Source organism: Megachile rotundata, chromosome 5 (genome assembly GCF_050947335.1).
Source record: "Megachile rotundata isolate GNS110a chromosome 5, iyMegRotu1, whole genome shotgun sequence".
NCBI lineage: Eukaryota > Metazoa > Arthropoda > Insecta > Hymenoptera > Megachilidae > Megachile > Megachile rotundata.
This window is the reverse complement of record NC_134987.1, coordinates 12,200,215-12,213,817: the sequence shown is the minus strand read 5'-3', so window position 1 is coordinate 12,213,817 and position 13,603 is coordinate 12,200,215. Positions and strand designations below refer to the sequence as shown.

General features: G+C 34.5%; 1 protein-coding gene across 2 annotated transcripts in view; it reads left to right on the top strand.

The window, feature by feature from the left end:
• The window catches only part of Fhos (Formin homology 2 domain containing), a 284,475-nt gene that overhangs the window by 84,758 nt on the left and 186,114 nt on the right, over positions 1-13,603 (top strand). For both annotated transcript variants that reach the window (XM_076532146.1, XM_076532145.1), the window contains exon 3: positions 9,647-9,756. In XM_076532146.1, coding sequence (XP_076388261.1) covers positions 9,647-9,756 — 110 coding nt within the window. The remainder of the gene's footprint in view (positions 1-9,646; positions 9,757-13,603) is intronic.

Genomic DNA, 13,603 nt, shown 5'->3' with positions numbered 1-13,603 from the left:
CTTGGGAAATGCGGTTTGTTCAACCTTGTTGAATTTGTTACTTGGTGGGTAAGTTGAATTATTAAACTTGAATTTAACTTCTTAAATTTAGTAGGTCAAATTGCTAGGATTTATAAATTCGGTAGATCGAAATAAATTTTGATAAGCATATAAGTTGAGATATTGAATTTATAGAAATGATTATTTGTTACTATAATGAGGTATTATAGTAATGAAGTTGGGGATTAGAGATTTCGTGATGTGGATATTGGGAATTTAAGGATTTGGATATGAGGGAATTTGGGATCTAAGGAATTGTAGATGAAGAAATTTGGGATTTGGGTAATTGGAGGTGTGAAAAGTGGGGATTTAGGAATTTGGAGATGTGGAAATTGGGGACTTAGGGATTTGGAAATGAGGGAATTTGGGATCTAGGGAATTAGAGATGAAGAAATTTGGGATTTGGGTATTTGGAGATATAGAAATTAGCGGATTCAGGGATTTAGAGATGTGGAAATTGGGGATTTAGGGATTTGGAAATGAGGGAATTTGGGATCTAGGGAATTGGAGATGTGGTAATTGGGGATTTAGGGATTTGGAGATATGGAAATTAGGGGTTTAGGGATTTGGAAATGTGGAAATTGGGGGTTTAGGGATTTGGAAATGAGGAAATTGGGGGTTTAGGGATTTGGAAATGAGGAAATTTGAGATCTATGGAATTGGAGATGTGGTAATTGGGGATTTAGGGATTTGGAGATATGGAAATTAGGGGTTTAGGGATTTGGAAATGTGGAAATTGGGGGTTTAGGGATTTGGAGATGTGGAAATGGGAGTTTAAGAATCTGGAAATGAGGGAATTTGGGATCTAGGGAATTGGAGATGAAATTTGGGATTTGGGTATTTGGAGATATGGAAATTAGGGGTTTAGGGATTTGGAAATATGGAAATTAAGGGTTTAGGGATTTGCAAATGTGGAAATTTGAGATCTATAGAATTGGAGATGTGGAAATTGGGGATCTAGAAATTTGAAGATGAAGAAATTTGCAATTTAAGAATTTAGGATATGGATGAACAGTAACTTAAATTATTAAACTTAATAACTTCGCAAGCCAAAATATTGAACCTGACAAAAGTACATCTTGAAACATCGAATAACACTCGTATGATGTTCACATTATACCTACCAACTAATCAAAAATAATGAACACATATTTTGTTCGTCATCCACGAACAATAAATCCACCAAACACCCATTTGAATTTTACAAAACTTAAACTTTGAGATCAGTTTGTACTATTCCTAGGATTTACACTTCAACCGATTACTTTCTCTTTCGCGTTCCTGCGACAACGCAAAGACGTCTTCCTCCGTGACGAATGAAAAGGAGCATATTCGTGTGCCCACGTGCCGCCCACATCGCTATTCAGGCGCGTTAAGCTCGAACGCTCGCGAGTCGTTCTAAGAACCATCCGTTTATTGGCAGTCGTTTCAAATTCAAATCAGTTCCTGACTGTTTTCCGCGTGTTGACGTGTATTAATTGTCGACTTTCCATTTTGTACCTGTTCCTACGTAACACCATTCATCACGTGAAAAGTATTTTTCGACGTGCTTCTTCCGATCGTGTACAATCTGATGCTTCTTTCGTGATCAATTATTTTTGTTGAAAGCGCTGGGCAAAAATAATAGGTGCTTCTTAATTCTTTTATGCGGAATGACATTGTTATTTAAATGAATACTGTCGTTGTATGTGAAAAAATTTCTTTTTTAAATTTGCAAGATATTCTTTTGCAGTTTTGATTGTTAATAGTATGAATTGAAACAATTTTGAATAACTTATTTTGAAGTACTGAAATTATTTATGAATTGACTTCTTGATCTTTATTGATAGCAGATGTTAATTTTGGATTAATATCGTTTTCACAATGAGCAGAAAATTCTCAAAATTGACAACGCGTTAAATAATTGGCTTCTAAAGAACCTCCACTACATACAAAAGTGGCAATATAACAAGCGTATCACGTAATAGTAAAATGAACACGAATCGTTTGAAAATTTCACCGGATTACACAACACTCATATTTTTGTGTAAAGGTATTTCTAAACATTCTATTATGGCATCGACCGTATTTCACGATATCGCTCGCTGCACTACAGACACGAAACGCGTTTCCCTTTTCGCCATAACTCTTTCTCGATTAAATAACTCCCGATAAGTAAAACTATTTCCGATACTCGAACGTTATCTAGTCTCTATTGATCGGTCTATCGGCGTTCTGAATCGTGTCTTTCCGTGAATGGGCTGTTATTCCGTGCATGGATCTCTCGTAGCAGGTGACGACGAACAAAAAGAAGGCGATCGAGAAAGTTTCGACCAGTCAAGCAGAACTACTTGTCCAGAAGTGTAGTGGTTCTCGGTTAATTGTCTCGGAAAGCCTTCCAGCCTTTTCGTTTATCTCCTGTCAAACCAAACTCGTCCAATCAGCTTTTTGCATTTTAATTATGTTTATCGGTATACTTCCGGCTGAACGTAGTTCGAGTTCATGGGAAATTTTCAAGCTCTTTGTTTTATGGGATTTTTGGTTATTGGTGGGTTTTTTGAATTGGCGGAAGTATATGTGGATTTTTGATATGGTGTCATATGGGTACCACATGTAAGTATCATGTATGTATAGATGTCACGTGTATGTGTCATATAGGTACCACATGTAGGTATCATGCATGTATAGGTGTCACATATATGTATCATATGTAAGTGTTACATACAGGTATCACATATATGTATCACATATGTGTATTACATATAGGTGTCACATATGATACCACATGTAGGTATCACATATGTGTCTCACCGTAGGCAACACATACATATGTCATATATAGGTATAACACATGTGTATTACATGTAAGTGTAACATATAGGTATCACATACGTGTATCACATGTAGGCATCACACACATGTGTCACATATAGGTATAGCATATGTGTATTATACATACATATGTGTCTCACCGTAGCGTAGGCATCACATACATGTGTCATATATAGGTATAACACATGTGTATTACATGTAAGTGTAACATATAGGTATCACATACGTGTATCACATGTAGGCATCACACACATGTGTCACATATAGGTATAGCATATGTGTATTATACATACATATGTGTCTCACCGTAGCGTAGGCATCACATACATGTGTCATATATAGGTATAACACATGTGTATTACATGTAAGTGTAACATATAGGTATCACATATGTGTATCACATGTAGGCATCACACACATGTGTCACATATAGGTATAGCATATGTGTATTATACATACATATGTGTCATATGTAGGTCTCACATATATGTAGATATCACATATAGATGTCGTATGTAGGAGTCATATAGGTGTCACATATACATGTCATATGTAGATGTCACATATAGGTGTCACATTTAATACATTTGCTACTTTGAGTATATTAACCTACAGAGTTCACATATAGAGTATTATAACATTGTACTACACATACATAAACTCCTATTGCTAGAAGTACTCCACGGAATAGACTGCAATCATATGTTAAGCAGGAGAAATTGATAGAGTCATTTATGCAATACAGGTCAAATTACTAGACCTACATATCTCAACTATTTTAAATTAAACAATAAAATTTTAAACGAAAGGTTAATACTGTTTACACTCAGTTCGTATGCATACAAACTGCAAATATATTTGGATCCTCAATGATCATTCATCAATTCACAGATGTAATAAGCATCCGTAACGTTAAAGTATAAAATGATTGAATCTAATGTAATTACAATACGACACCCGATACGGTTATTGCATAATAAATAATAATAACGTTGGAATAAGCAAGGAAAATTAGAAAAGTGATTTCGCTTGATATATAAGCACAAGCGTCGAAGAAAGGCATTAAGTATTTAAGATTTACGAGAGCATCCGGTTCAGTGACTATAAATTACAATAATGCCAGGAATTCAGTAATTAAATTCTAGCGCAAAAAGAACATCGGAACGGTGGTATGTAGTTTAAGCCAGTTTATAAATTCTATAGTCAGGAGGTTTACATTTATCTCTACGTAATTCACATTCCGACGGGAGTCTATCGCATTAACATGTAACTGAGATAGCATGGTTGTGTCATCGCGTGCTACGCTACGGTATCGGAAGAAGCCATACAACTTTCGCTGTCGATAACGATACACAACTCAATTAAGAACAGTTGCTACAAATGCATAAATTCTCTATTAATTTATAGCTCTCGTTCAATTTCGTTCTTAGATAACGCTCCTGTAACTCTTTATCGAACGATAACGTCTCGTTGCTAACGTTTTATATCAGACACGTATTTGAGGTTAGATTCAACTCAGGTTCTCAGGGTATATTCATGGGCGATTGGGTGACGTTTGTTATGGGTGACTTCTTTTGGATGACGTCTGTTATGGGTGACTTCTTTTGTGTCGTGGACATTCATACGGACTGGGTATTTTTAATAGTAGTTATAAAGATTAGGAATTTTTATTCATGACGAATATTATAAGGTTTGTGGATTTGTGACTTTGTGATATATACATATCACAATGATGAATGCGTAACCTACCAAACAAATATAATTCAGATGCTCAGCAGGAATCATAATAGTGTCTGGAAGAGGTAGATATAGATGTCCCTACTTAAAGTCACAGAATTAGTGTCCAAATTCTAAATGTGTCGCCGACTCTCCGGATCCCAAGTATCCACATAGAACTACACCTTCACTATATGACACTACACTTTGATGACTAAATTACATCAATCAAAATTAGAAAGGAAAGCGAAATTAGAATAACACAGAGATAAGAAACAGAAGCAAAATAAAGTTGTATTACGAAAGTCAGCTTTCCCCGTTCAATTTCGAATTTCTTTAACAAGAGCTACGTAACATCTGCAAGTTCCTTCATCGTCAAGATTCCCATTGTTTTTCGAATCAATAGCCCGTTCTTACGCAAGCAGCGACGAGCCAAGTAAGCAGAAACAAGGGGAACAGCATTGTTCGAAGCAACGGCTACAGCAACAGCAGCGGTATCGTCTCTGGTTTGACTATAGAGTGTTCCAAACGCGTTCCCTTCCGGTTGACCAATTTCGTCATGCTCTTGAAGGCCAGAGATCGTACTCGTGGCAGCACGTGGATTACATAAGTCAGCAATCTCTTTCCACCGAATGCAGGACGCCTAGAAACCAGAGAAATGCAGCGACCTCGCAGCTGAGCACGCGCGTGCATAACCGCCACTTCGTCCGACGACGGACTATTTTGAAGCTGTGTGATTTTTAGAAATATGGGTCACCGTCGACCCACTCGTCCCTCGCCGTCTTACGCTGCACGAACGCACAATTTCTTATTCTACTCCTTCCTCGTTTCTGCTTACACACACGCGAGCTTGCGATTCGATTTTGTCCTATTTTCATGCCCCTCATTCTTGCATTACCAGATTCTTGGGGATCTCTTGCACTTTCCCTCTGTTTTCTCGGACGAGAATTCCTCTTCTCGTTTATTTAGCTTGCTATGTCTGTCATCGGGTTCGATGATTTGTCAGCTGTGGTTTTTTAATTAAATTTTGAGGTTCAAGTTTTGGTTGAAAATTTGGATGACGACAGATAAAAGCACTTGTTAATGATAAATTATAATATTGTAATAATATGAACTTCTCTCTTAATAGTGAGGGATGTGTATGTACTCTTTTGTATTAAAGTATTGTGGAAAATAATTATGAAATAAATTTGAAGAACAATTTTAAAGAGATTAAAATTTTAGTATTGTAATGGATTTGAAATTTTATAGAGATCTTAAAAAGATCATAAAACAGTGTACTGAAAGTATGTATTTCTTTAAACTCTCTACGATTTTCAGTTCTTAATTACAAAATCAGTTATTTAATTCGCCAGTTACGACAAAAACGGGAGACTGTGACATACTCTAATAAATTGGAAGATAAAACTGGAAGAGTAATTATCTGTCTTTAAATAACTTGTATTATATTGTCTGACTATATACGTTAATTTCTACTGTGGCACTCTTAGCACACTAACACTGAATATAAATATGTCAACACAAAAACTAATAAAGATATAGTGATCAGTGAAATGGAACAGAAGACTAGTAAATTAACGAAGTGACGAAGTAACGAAGTAGAAAAGTACTAAAGTGACAAAATAAAATCTGAGGCTAATAAAATAGTAGAATGAGGACGCTATTTACGAGAAACGAAGATTCCTAGAAAGTCATTAGAACGACGGTCTGCACGGAAGTGGAAAATAACATTTCCAACGACAGTCGCAACGTGATTACAAATATGGCGTCCCAGGTTGCTCGACTATTTTTGAAGCAACGTTTCGCCTACGGCTTCCCAGGCGGTTTGCTACTATTTTTCTCCATCTTCCGGTTTATCCACCATTACTTTCCCCTCTGTGTTCTTTCTGTTCCTTGATTGTTGCAGTATCGTTTTAATTCTAATCCCGTAGCAGGGTGAATTCCCCGGCATTGTAAGTTGATCTATTTCCGAAGTCTTAGTGTCGCAACGGACTTAATATGTTACGTATCTAGTACGGACCACCTGATTCCAAATTCGAGAGATTATCTTGTTGCACACACGGAAACGGTGGATCTGGACCAAATGATGCACGGATAAATTTAGCGGATTAGTCGCATTAGCCCGGATTGTTGACCCTTAAGACGCTCATTCGTACGTTGAACCCATTCCATGGAACTTCTGAATGAGAAAAACTTGATGAACCCACCTCATAACACGAATTAAAAGATTCACAGAATTGTTAGTCCTAATTTACCGCACAATTATCAAGATAGTTTAGGTAGACCTAAACCTAGATACCTTCTCACGGTTTATCAATTTTGAACTTCCTTTTCGCGTTAACCAATGTAGGTTTTTATGAACCACTTCCAGGCGGATTCGCATATTTTACAACTTGTTATCACACATCTTAACTCTTTTGATCCGATGTTTCTCACGGTGAATAGAAATTGTGTGCTCTAATTTGTACGGTATGCTTAGTGTATGCAATATTTTTTGATAAGCAATAATTATATTTGTAAGCTTGAAGCAATATGGTCAATTCTTAGTGGACATTGAAGATGAATGTTCATGCAACATTTGTTATTTTCAAAACTTAAAGGAAAATGTAATTAATACTTATTGAAAATGACTATTGTTTCTTAGAACGATTTTAAAGAAAATATTTCAAAGTCAAATAAAGTCCTGTGTTAGTTCAAGTCGAACACTAACAAAATTTCAATACTTCTCACCTAACTTTCGACTAAAATTTTCAATCAAACTTCCTCACAAAATAAATCCAAACTGAAGAAATGTCATCATCCGTAACATCTCGCGAAAAAGTAGTAGTTCACAAGGACCAGAATAATAAAATTGTACCCTGATCAGAGTTCGTCAATTAGAGCCGAACTTTGACTGGGTTTAATTAAAAGCGGCAATCGAAAGCTTTACTTATTGCGAACCGGTAACAAAGGAAACTGCTTCACCACGGAACTCGAAACTCGTCGGTCGTGTTTTAGTTTCGCCGGAAACTTCTCGAAATTGTTGCTTATCCGTGGCACACTCGGTCTCGGATAATCCTGCCCGGGTATCAATGCCTCGGAACCGTGAATTTCCAATTTTCCCTGACAATTCCCTGCGACCTGTTGTATCAGAAGTTTTCGTGGAAATCGCGACAGACGCGAGAATTTGCTCGCAAGATCGAAAAATCGGGAACCGTTTAAATCGCCGAACGAATTTTCCGCAACGTTGGATCCAAGGTAGCGAAGTGGCGGTTTAAAATTAGGTAACGGGTCTCGTGTCGTGGTTCCTGTGCTTCGAGCGACATAAAGGTCGTCTCTTTGCACGGAAGCTTGTTTCGCAATGACGCGTCGCTTCAGAAGCGGTTACGAGGAAATCAGCTAATGCTTAAGTGGCAATAATTTCCGCGATGATGCTTTGCACACTGCGGGGAAATGAGAACGAGGGAAACTTCTAATTTAACTAGACCTGTCAACACAGAATTTTGGTATGTTGTTTTGAATGAACATTAAAGATGAACATTGAAGTTGAACATTGAAGTTGAACATTGAAGTTGAACATTAGAGTTGAACATAGAAGTTGAACATTGAAGATGAACATTGAAGTTGAACATTTACGTTGAACATTGATGTTGAACATTCGAGTTGAACATTAGAGTTGAACATTGATATTGAACATTAGAATTGAACATTGATGTTAAACATTGAAGTTGAACATTGATCTTGAACATTAGAGTTGGACTTTGATATTGAACATTGAAGTTGAACATTGATATTGAACATTAGAATTGAACATTGATGTTAAACATTGAAGTTGAACATTGATCTTGAACATTAGAGTTGGACATTGATATTGAACATTGAAGTTGAACATTGAAGTTGAACATTAGAATTGAACATTGATGTTAAACATTGAAGTTGAACATTGATCTTGAATATTAGAGTTGGACTTTGATATTGAACATTGAAGTTCAACATTGAAGTTGAACATTGATATTGAACATTAGAATTGAACATTGATGTTAAACATTGAAGTTGAACATTGATCTTGAACATTAGAGTTGGACTTTGATATTGAACATTGAAGTTGAACATTGATATTGAACATTAGAATTGAACATTGATGTTAAACATTGAAGTTGAACATTGATCTTGAACATTAGAGTTGGACTTTGATATTGAACATTGAAGTTGAACATTGATATTGAACATTAGAATTGAACATTGATGTTAAACATTGAAGTTGAACATTGATCTTGAACATTAGAGTTGGACTTTGATATTGAACATTGAAGTTGAACATTGATATTGAACATTAGAATTGAACATTGATGTTAAACATTGAAGTTGAACATTGATCTTGAACATTAGAGTTGGACTTTGATATTGAACATTGAAGTTGAACATTGATATTGAACATTAGAATTGAACATTGATGTTAAACATTGAAGTTGAACATTGATCTTGAACATTAGAGTTGGACTTTGATATTGAACATTGAAGTTGAACATTGAAGTTGAACATTGATATTGAACATTAGAATTGAACATTGATGTTAAACATTGAAGTTGAACATTGATCTTGAACATTAGAGTTGGACTTTGATATTGAACATTGAAGTTGAACATTGAAGTTGAACATTAGAGTTGAACATTGATATTGAACATTAGAATTGAACATTGATGTTAAACATTGAAGTTAAACATTGATCTTGAACATTAGAGTTGGACTTTAATATTGAACATTGATGTTGAACATTGAAGTTGAACATTAGAGTTGAACATTGATATTGAACATTAGAATTGAACATTGATGTTGAACATTGAAGTTGAAGTTGAATATATTAAAGTTGAACTTGAACATTGAAATTGAATATATTGAAGCTGAACTTGAACATTAAAGTGAAACATGAAGATTGAAGTTGAATATATTAAAGTTGCACGTGAACATTGAAATTGAATATATTGAAACTGAACTTGAACATTAAAGTTGAATATATTGAAGTTGAATAAATGAACGTCGAACAAGTAAAAAATAATTTTATTCAAGTTGGTATATAATTCTGTTGCTATTTATGTTACAGCTCGATGACACGGCGCTCCAGTTATACAAAGACGGCGATTATGGTGCCTACTTGGACCTCGAAGCCTCCATCTCTGAGCAGCAGGAAGAGTTCGAGGGCTTCCAGACAAAGTGAGTCTTATAAAATGATCTTCCGTCATTGATAATACCCGTCATAATTTGAAGCATGACGTAAACATCGTTATTCGGTGAACGATCGTTCTTGAATCGTGAAGAGTGTTGCGCCATAATGAGCGCGTTATGTCACTACTTAACGCGTTCACTTTTAAGGTCATCGAAGAACTAATAATAGCAATTTCTATCGGATATAAAAATAGAAATCTCTTTTCAATTTTAAATACAAATTAAATTTGAATATCGATATTTCTTTATTTTTGCATTTATAATGTAATATTTTTATATTTTCAAATTTTTTATTTAGTAAATAGTAAGACTTGCTAATTTAATATGGCATGTAATAACTTCAACTTAAAGAACTAAAGAAAATGCAAAATCGAATAATTGTTTAACTTCTTATTAAGTGAAAAGTCATAGTATCCTGAATAATTATACTTCCAACATTCTACAACCATATGTGGTCGTTTTCAGTATGCCATCTGACATAAAGTATTAATACGTCTGACTCTAACACAAACGTCTGACCATAAATGACTCTTTTCACTGAAGCAGTGTTAAATGTAAACCTATTCAACATCGTTGCACTACTTAATCACGATGTTCCAAAAATGCAATAAACGCATAACGAATAATTAGCTGCAATTAGCTGAAAGAGAATATTTAATTTATTACACTAGTCATCAAGGGCCAAGAGACTCGCCCTTGTACCTTTGATCCCAAGGGATTCGACGCACTTTATCTGTCCCATGTTGGGACAACTGAATTGTACAGGGTACTGTTTCTAAGATATATGACCGAACTTTAGGGGAGTGTTTCTAAGTGAGTGTAAGGATGAAAAGGTAGCACGTAAACGTGAGTTGAGTTAGGGTCTCTTGGAGTTATATATTAAACTTCATTTGTCTTCTTCGGAAGAGTAATTTCGTGGAGAGGTAGGGAATGTTAAATAATTGAAATTAGTATCAGTGAAATAGAAATAGCTGGTGGTTTTATTCGATGATTATAATTGATTTCATCAATATTTAGTTTCATTGCGCTATTCAGTATGTTACACTAGTATTTTATTAAATATAAGTGAACTTCATATTCTACTGTTATTAAATTTAAATGATTTACTGTCTGTTTTAACTGCAATTTTGTATTTTTAATTGTACATGTTGTCTCACACAGACTTGTAATATTATATAATTATTGTCTAAATTAAAAACGTGGTCATACAGAAAATATTTGTTGTAACTATGTTATTATTTTTGACAAAAATGTTATTCTTCGCAATATTAAAATTCAGCAAAGAGCTAGGTGATACTCTTTGGACCTAAACCTTTTTCAAGAAACATGAACGATACTCTTACATATTATTCAAGATAAATATCTAGAATTATTAAGAGCTTCACAATTAGCTGGCTTGGTATCATTAAAAATAAAATTGTACAAAAACAAATTTTATTTATTATTATCAATTTGTTTCCAAAATGACCTTCCAGTTAGACCGCGTTAACTGAATCCCCCAGTACAAAGAGAAGATAGAATATCACGAAAACACGATCTTTCATCGTAATATCGAATCAAGCTAGAAATCCATGATTCCCAGTCTGCTCAGACATCGGCAGAAAATCAGAAACTCTTCAGCAACGAGAAAAGAAGCCGATTCTATTTCAAAGTCCGTACATATACACGTTAAAAGTGTATTCTCGTATCGGATTCGCGTTAAGGTTACACCTTGCTGTTCAATATCGAAACTTTGCCGACTATCCGGTTAGCGAAGCGTCGGATTTAGGTTCTCCTCTTTCAAGAATCCTCGGATCAAACGTGTTTTCAACGATTTTCCGTTGGAAGCAACGCCCACCTGTGTCCTCTCACTTACGGCACAATGGTAGCTGCCAAGCTCGGAAAATTCATCGCGTTTATTGTGCTCGATTCCCGCGAGGGATTGACTTCCTACTTCGTTCGAGTCTGTATGAATTACTCATTGGATGAAAATTACATCCTACGAGCTTGTGTTCCAGCTAAGAACATTGTAACAACCTTGTGCAATCGCGAATCCTCTTCGACTTGTATCACGATCCACGCTGTGCAAACGTTGCCTCATAAATTCACGGCATCATTTATCCTTCTTGCTTCGTGTTACAAGAATATGCAATTAGTGATGCTGTGGTCTTGGTACCTTTTAATATTGCCATTTTACTACTATTAAATTATGCTTCTTTTAGGACTAGTTTGGAAATTTTTATATTTTAAATATTATTCATTTAAAAATAAGTGCAATTGTTGCTCAACCCTTGTCAGACTAGTTTGATGACTTGAAGAAATGCAAGTACCATTTTATGTTATAACACAAGTTAAAATTAATTGATACAATTTTATGTTGTAGTACAAGTTAAAATAAATTAATACAGTTTTATGTTTTAATACAAGTTAAAATAAATTGATACAATTTTATGTTGTAGTATAAGTTAAAATAGATTAATACAGTTTTATGTCTTAATACAAGTTAAAATAAATTGATACAATTTTATGTTTTAATACAAGTTAAAATAAATTGATACAGTTTTATGTTTTAATACAAGTTAAAATAAATCAATACAGTTTTATGTTGTACTACAAGTTAAAATAAATTAATACAGTTTTATGTCTTAATAAAAGTTAAATAAAAATTCAAAAAGAAATATCATTTTACGTTTTAATATTTAAATCAGATTATTTTATATTTTAATATCTGTATAAATAAAAGAGCTATAGTATGTTTTAATATTCGTAGAAATAAAAGTTTTAATATTTGTGTAAGTGCAATTGTGTGTTAAAATATTTGTATAAGAAGCACTTCAATCATAAACAGTAAAACCGCAAGTTGATATTAGTTTTTCGGTAAAAGGATTGGTCAGACACTAAATCGATTTTTATACGACAAACATTTCAAAGAGATTTCTGGACGATCTTCTGAGAAAGGGAGAACAATAACGGAAAGGGATGAAACTGAACAGGAAGAAAACGTGGCTGAGAAGAGTGACGTTTGTTGACGCGGACAAGATAGCCTTAAAATCCATAGAACCATAAAGTAGAGAGTGTTCGCAGCTATCAAAGAACTCCACGAAGTCAAACAAACGTAGATTCTTCGTACACGTCCGAGCGTATTTCTCGGTTTCAATCGAGGAAGAGTTGCAGTATGAGCAAAGGAAACTTTTTTTACGCTTCTAAAAACGCAAAGAAACGCAATTCCTTTATTTACTTTCGTCTTTCTTCCTACGGCAATTCTAGTGGTTGGAAACCACAACCACTTCTCGAGTACAAACACGTAAACTTCGAGAAATAAGCTGAAGAATTTCGAGATCGATCCGACTTCTTCGATTTCACTTCGAATTAAAGTTTTACGGGAATAGATGGTTCGGATCTGGAAATTGCTTTGGAAGTCGTACGAAAAAATTTCGTTTAATTTCTTCTATTTTTAATACTGTTAACCTCTTCGTGTAACGTACATCATTGTTAAAATATAACAAAAATAAATAATATTTGCCATATAACTCAGATTTGATTTTAATACCAGTTACAGTTTGCACAATTAAATTTAAGGTATTTCTAATATTTCAAGTTTTTTTAGTTAATTTAGTATTGCAACAGTGATTAGTTAGGTATGACTGACACAACTGTTGAAGAAATTATAGATTAAGGTTAACCCCTTGCCATACTGTGATGCACTCGTCCAGCTGTGACCAATTTTACTCAAATTTTTAATACGCCATTTGGAGTTCAAGTCTAATAATTTGCATAGTCAATTGTATAATAGCAAATCGACAATTTTGTTTCAATTTTCTTTGTCTCTTTTAATATTGCAGTGATTAGTTAGTTC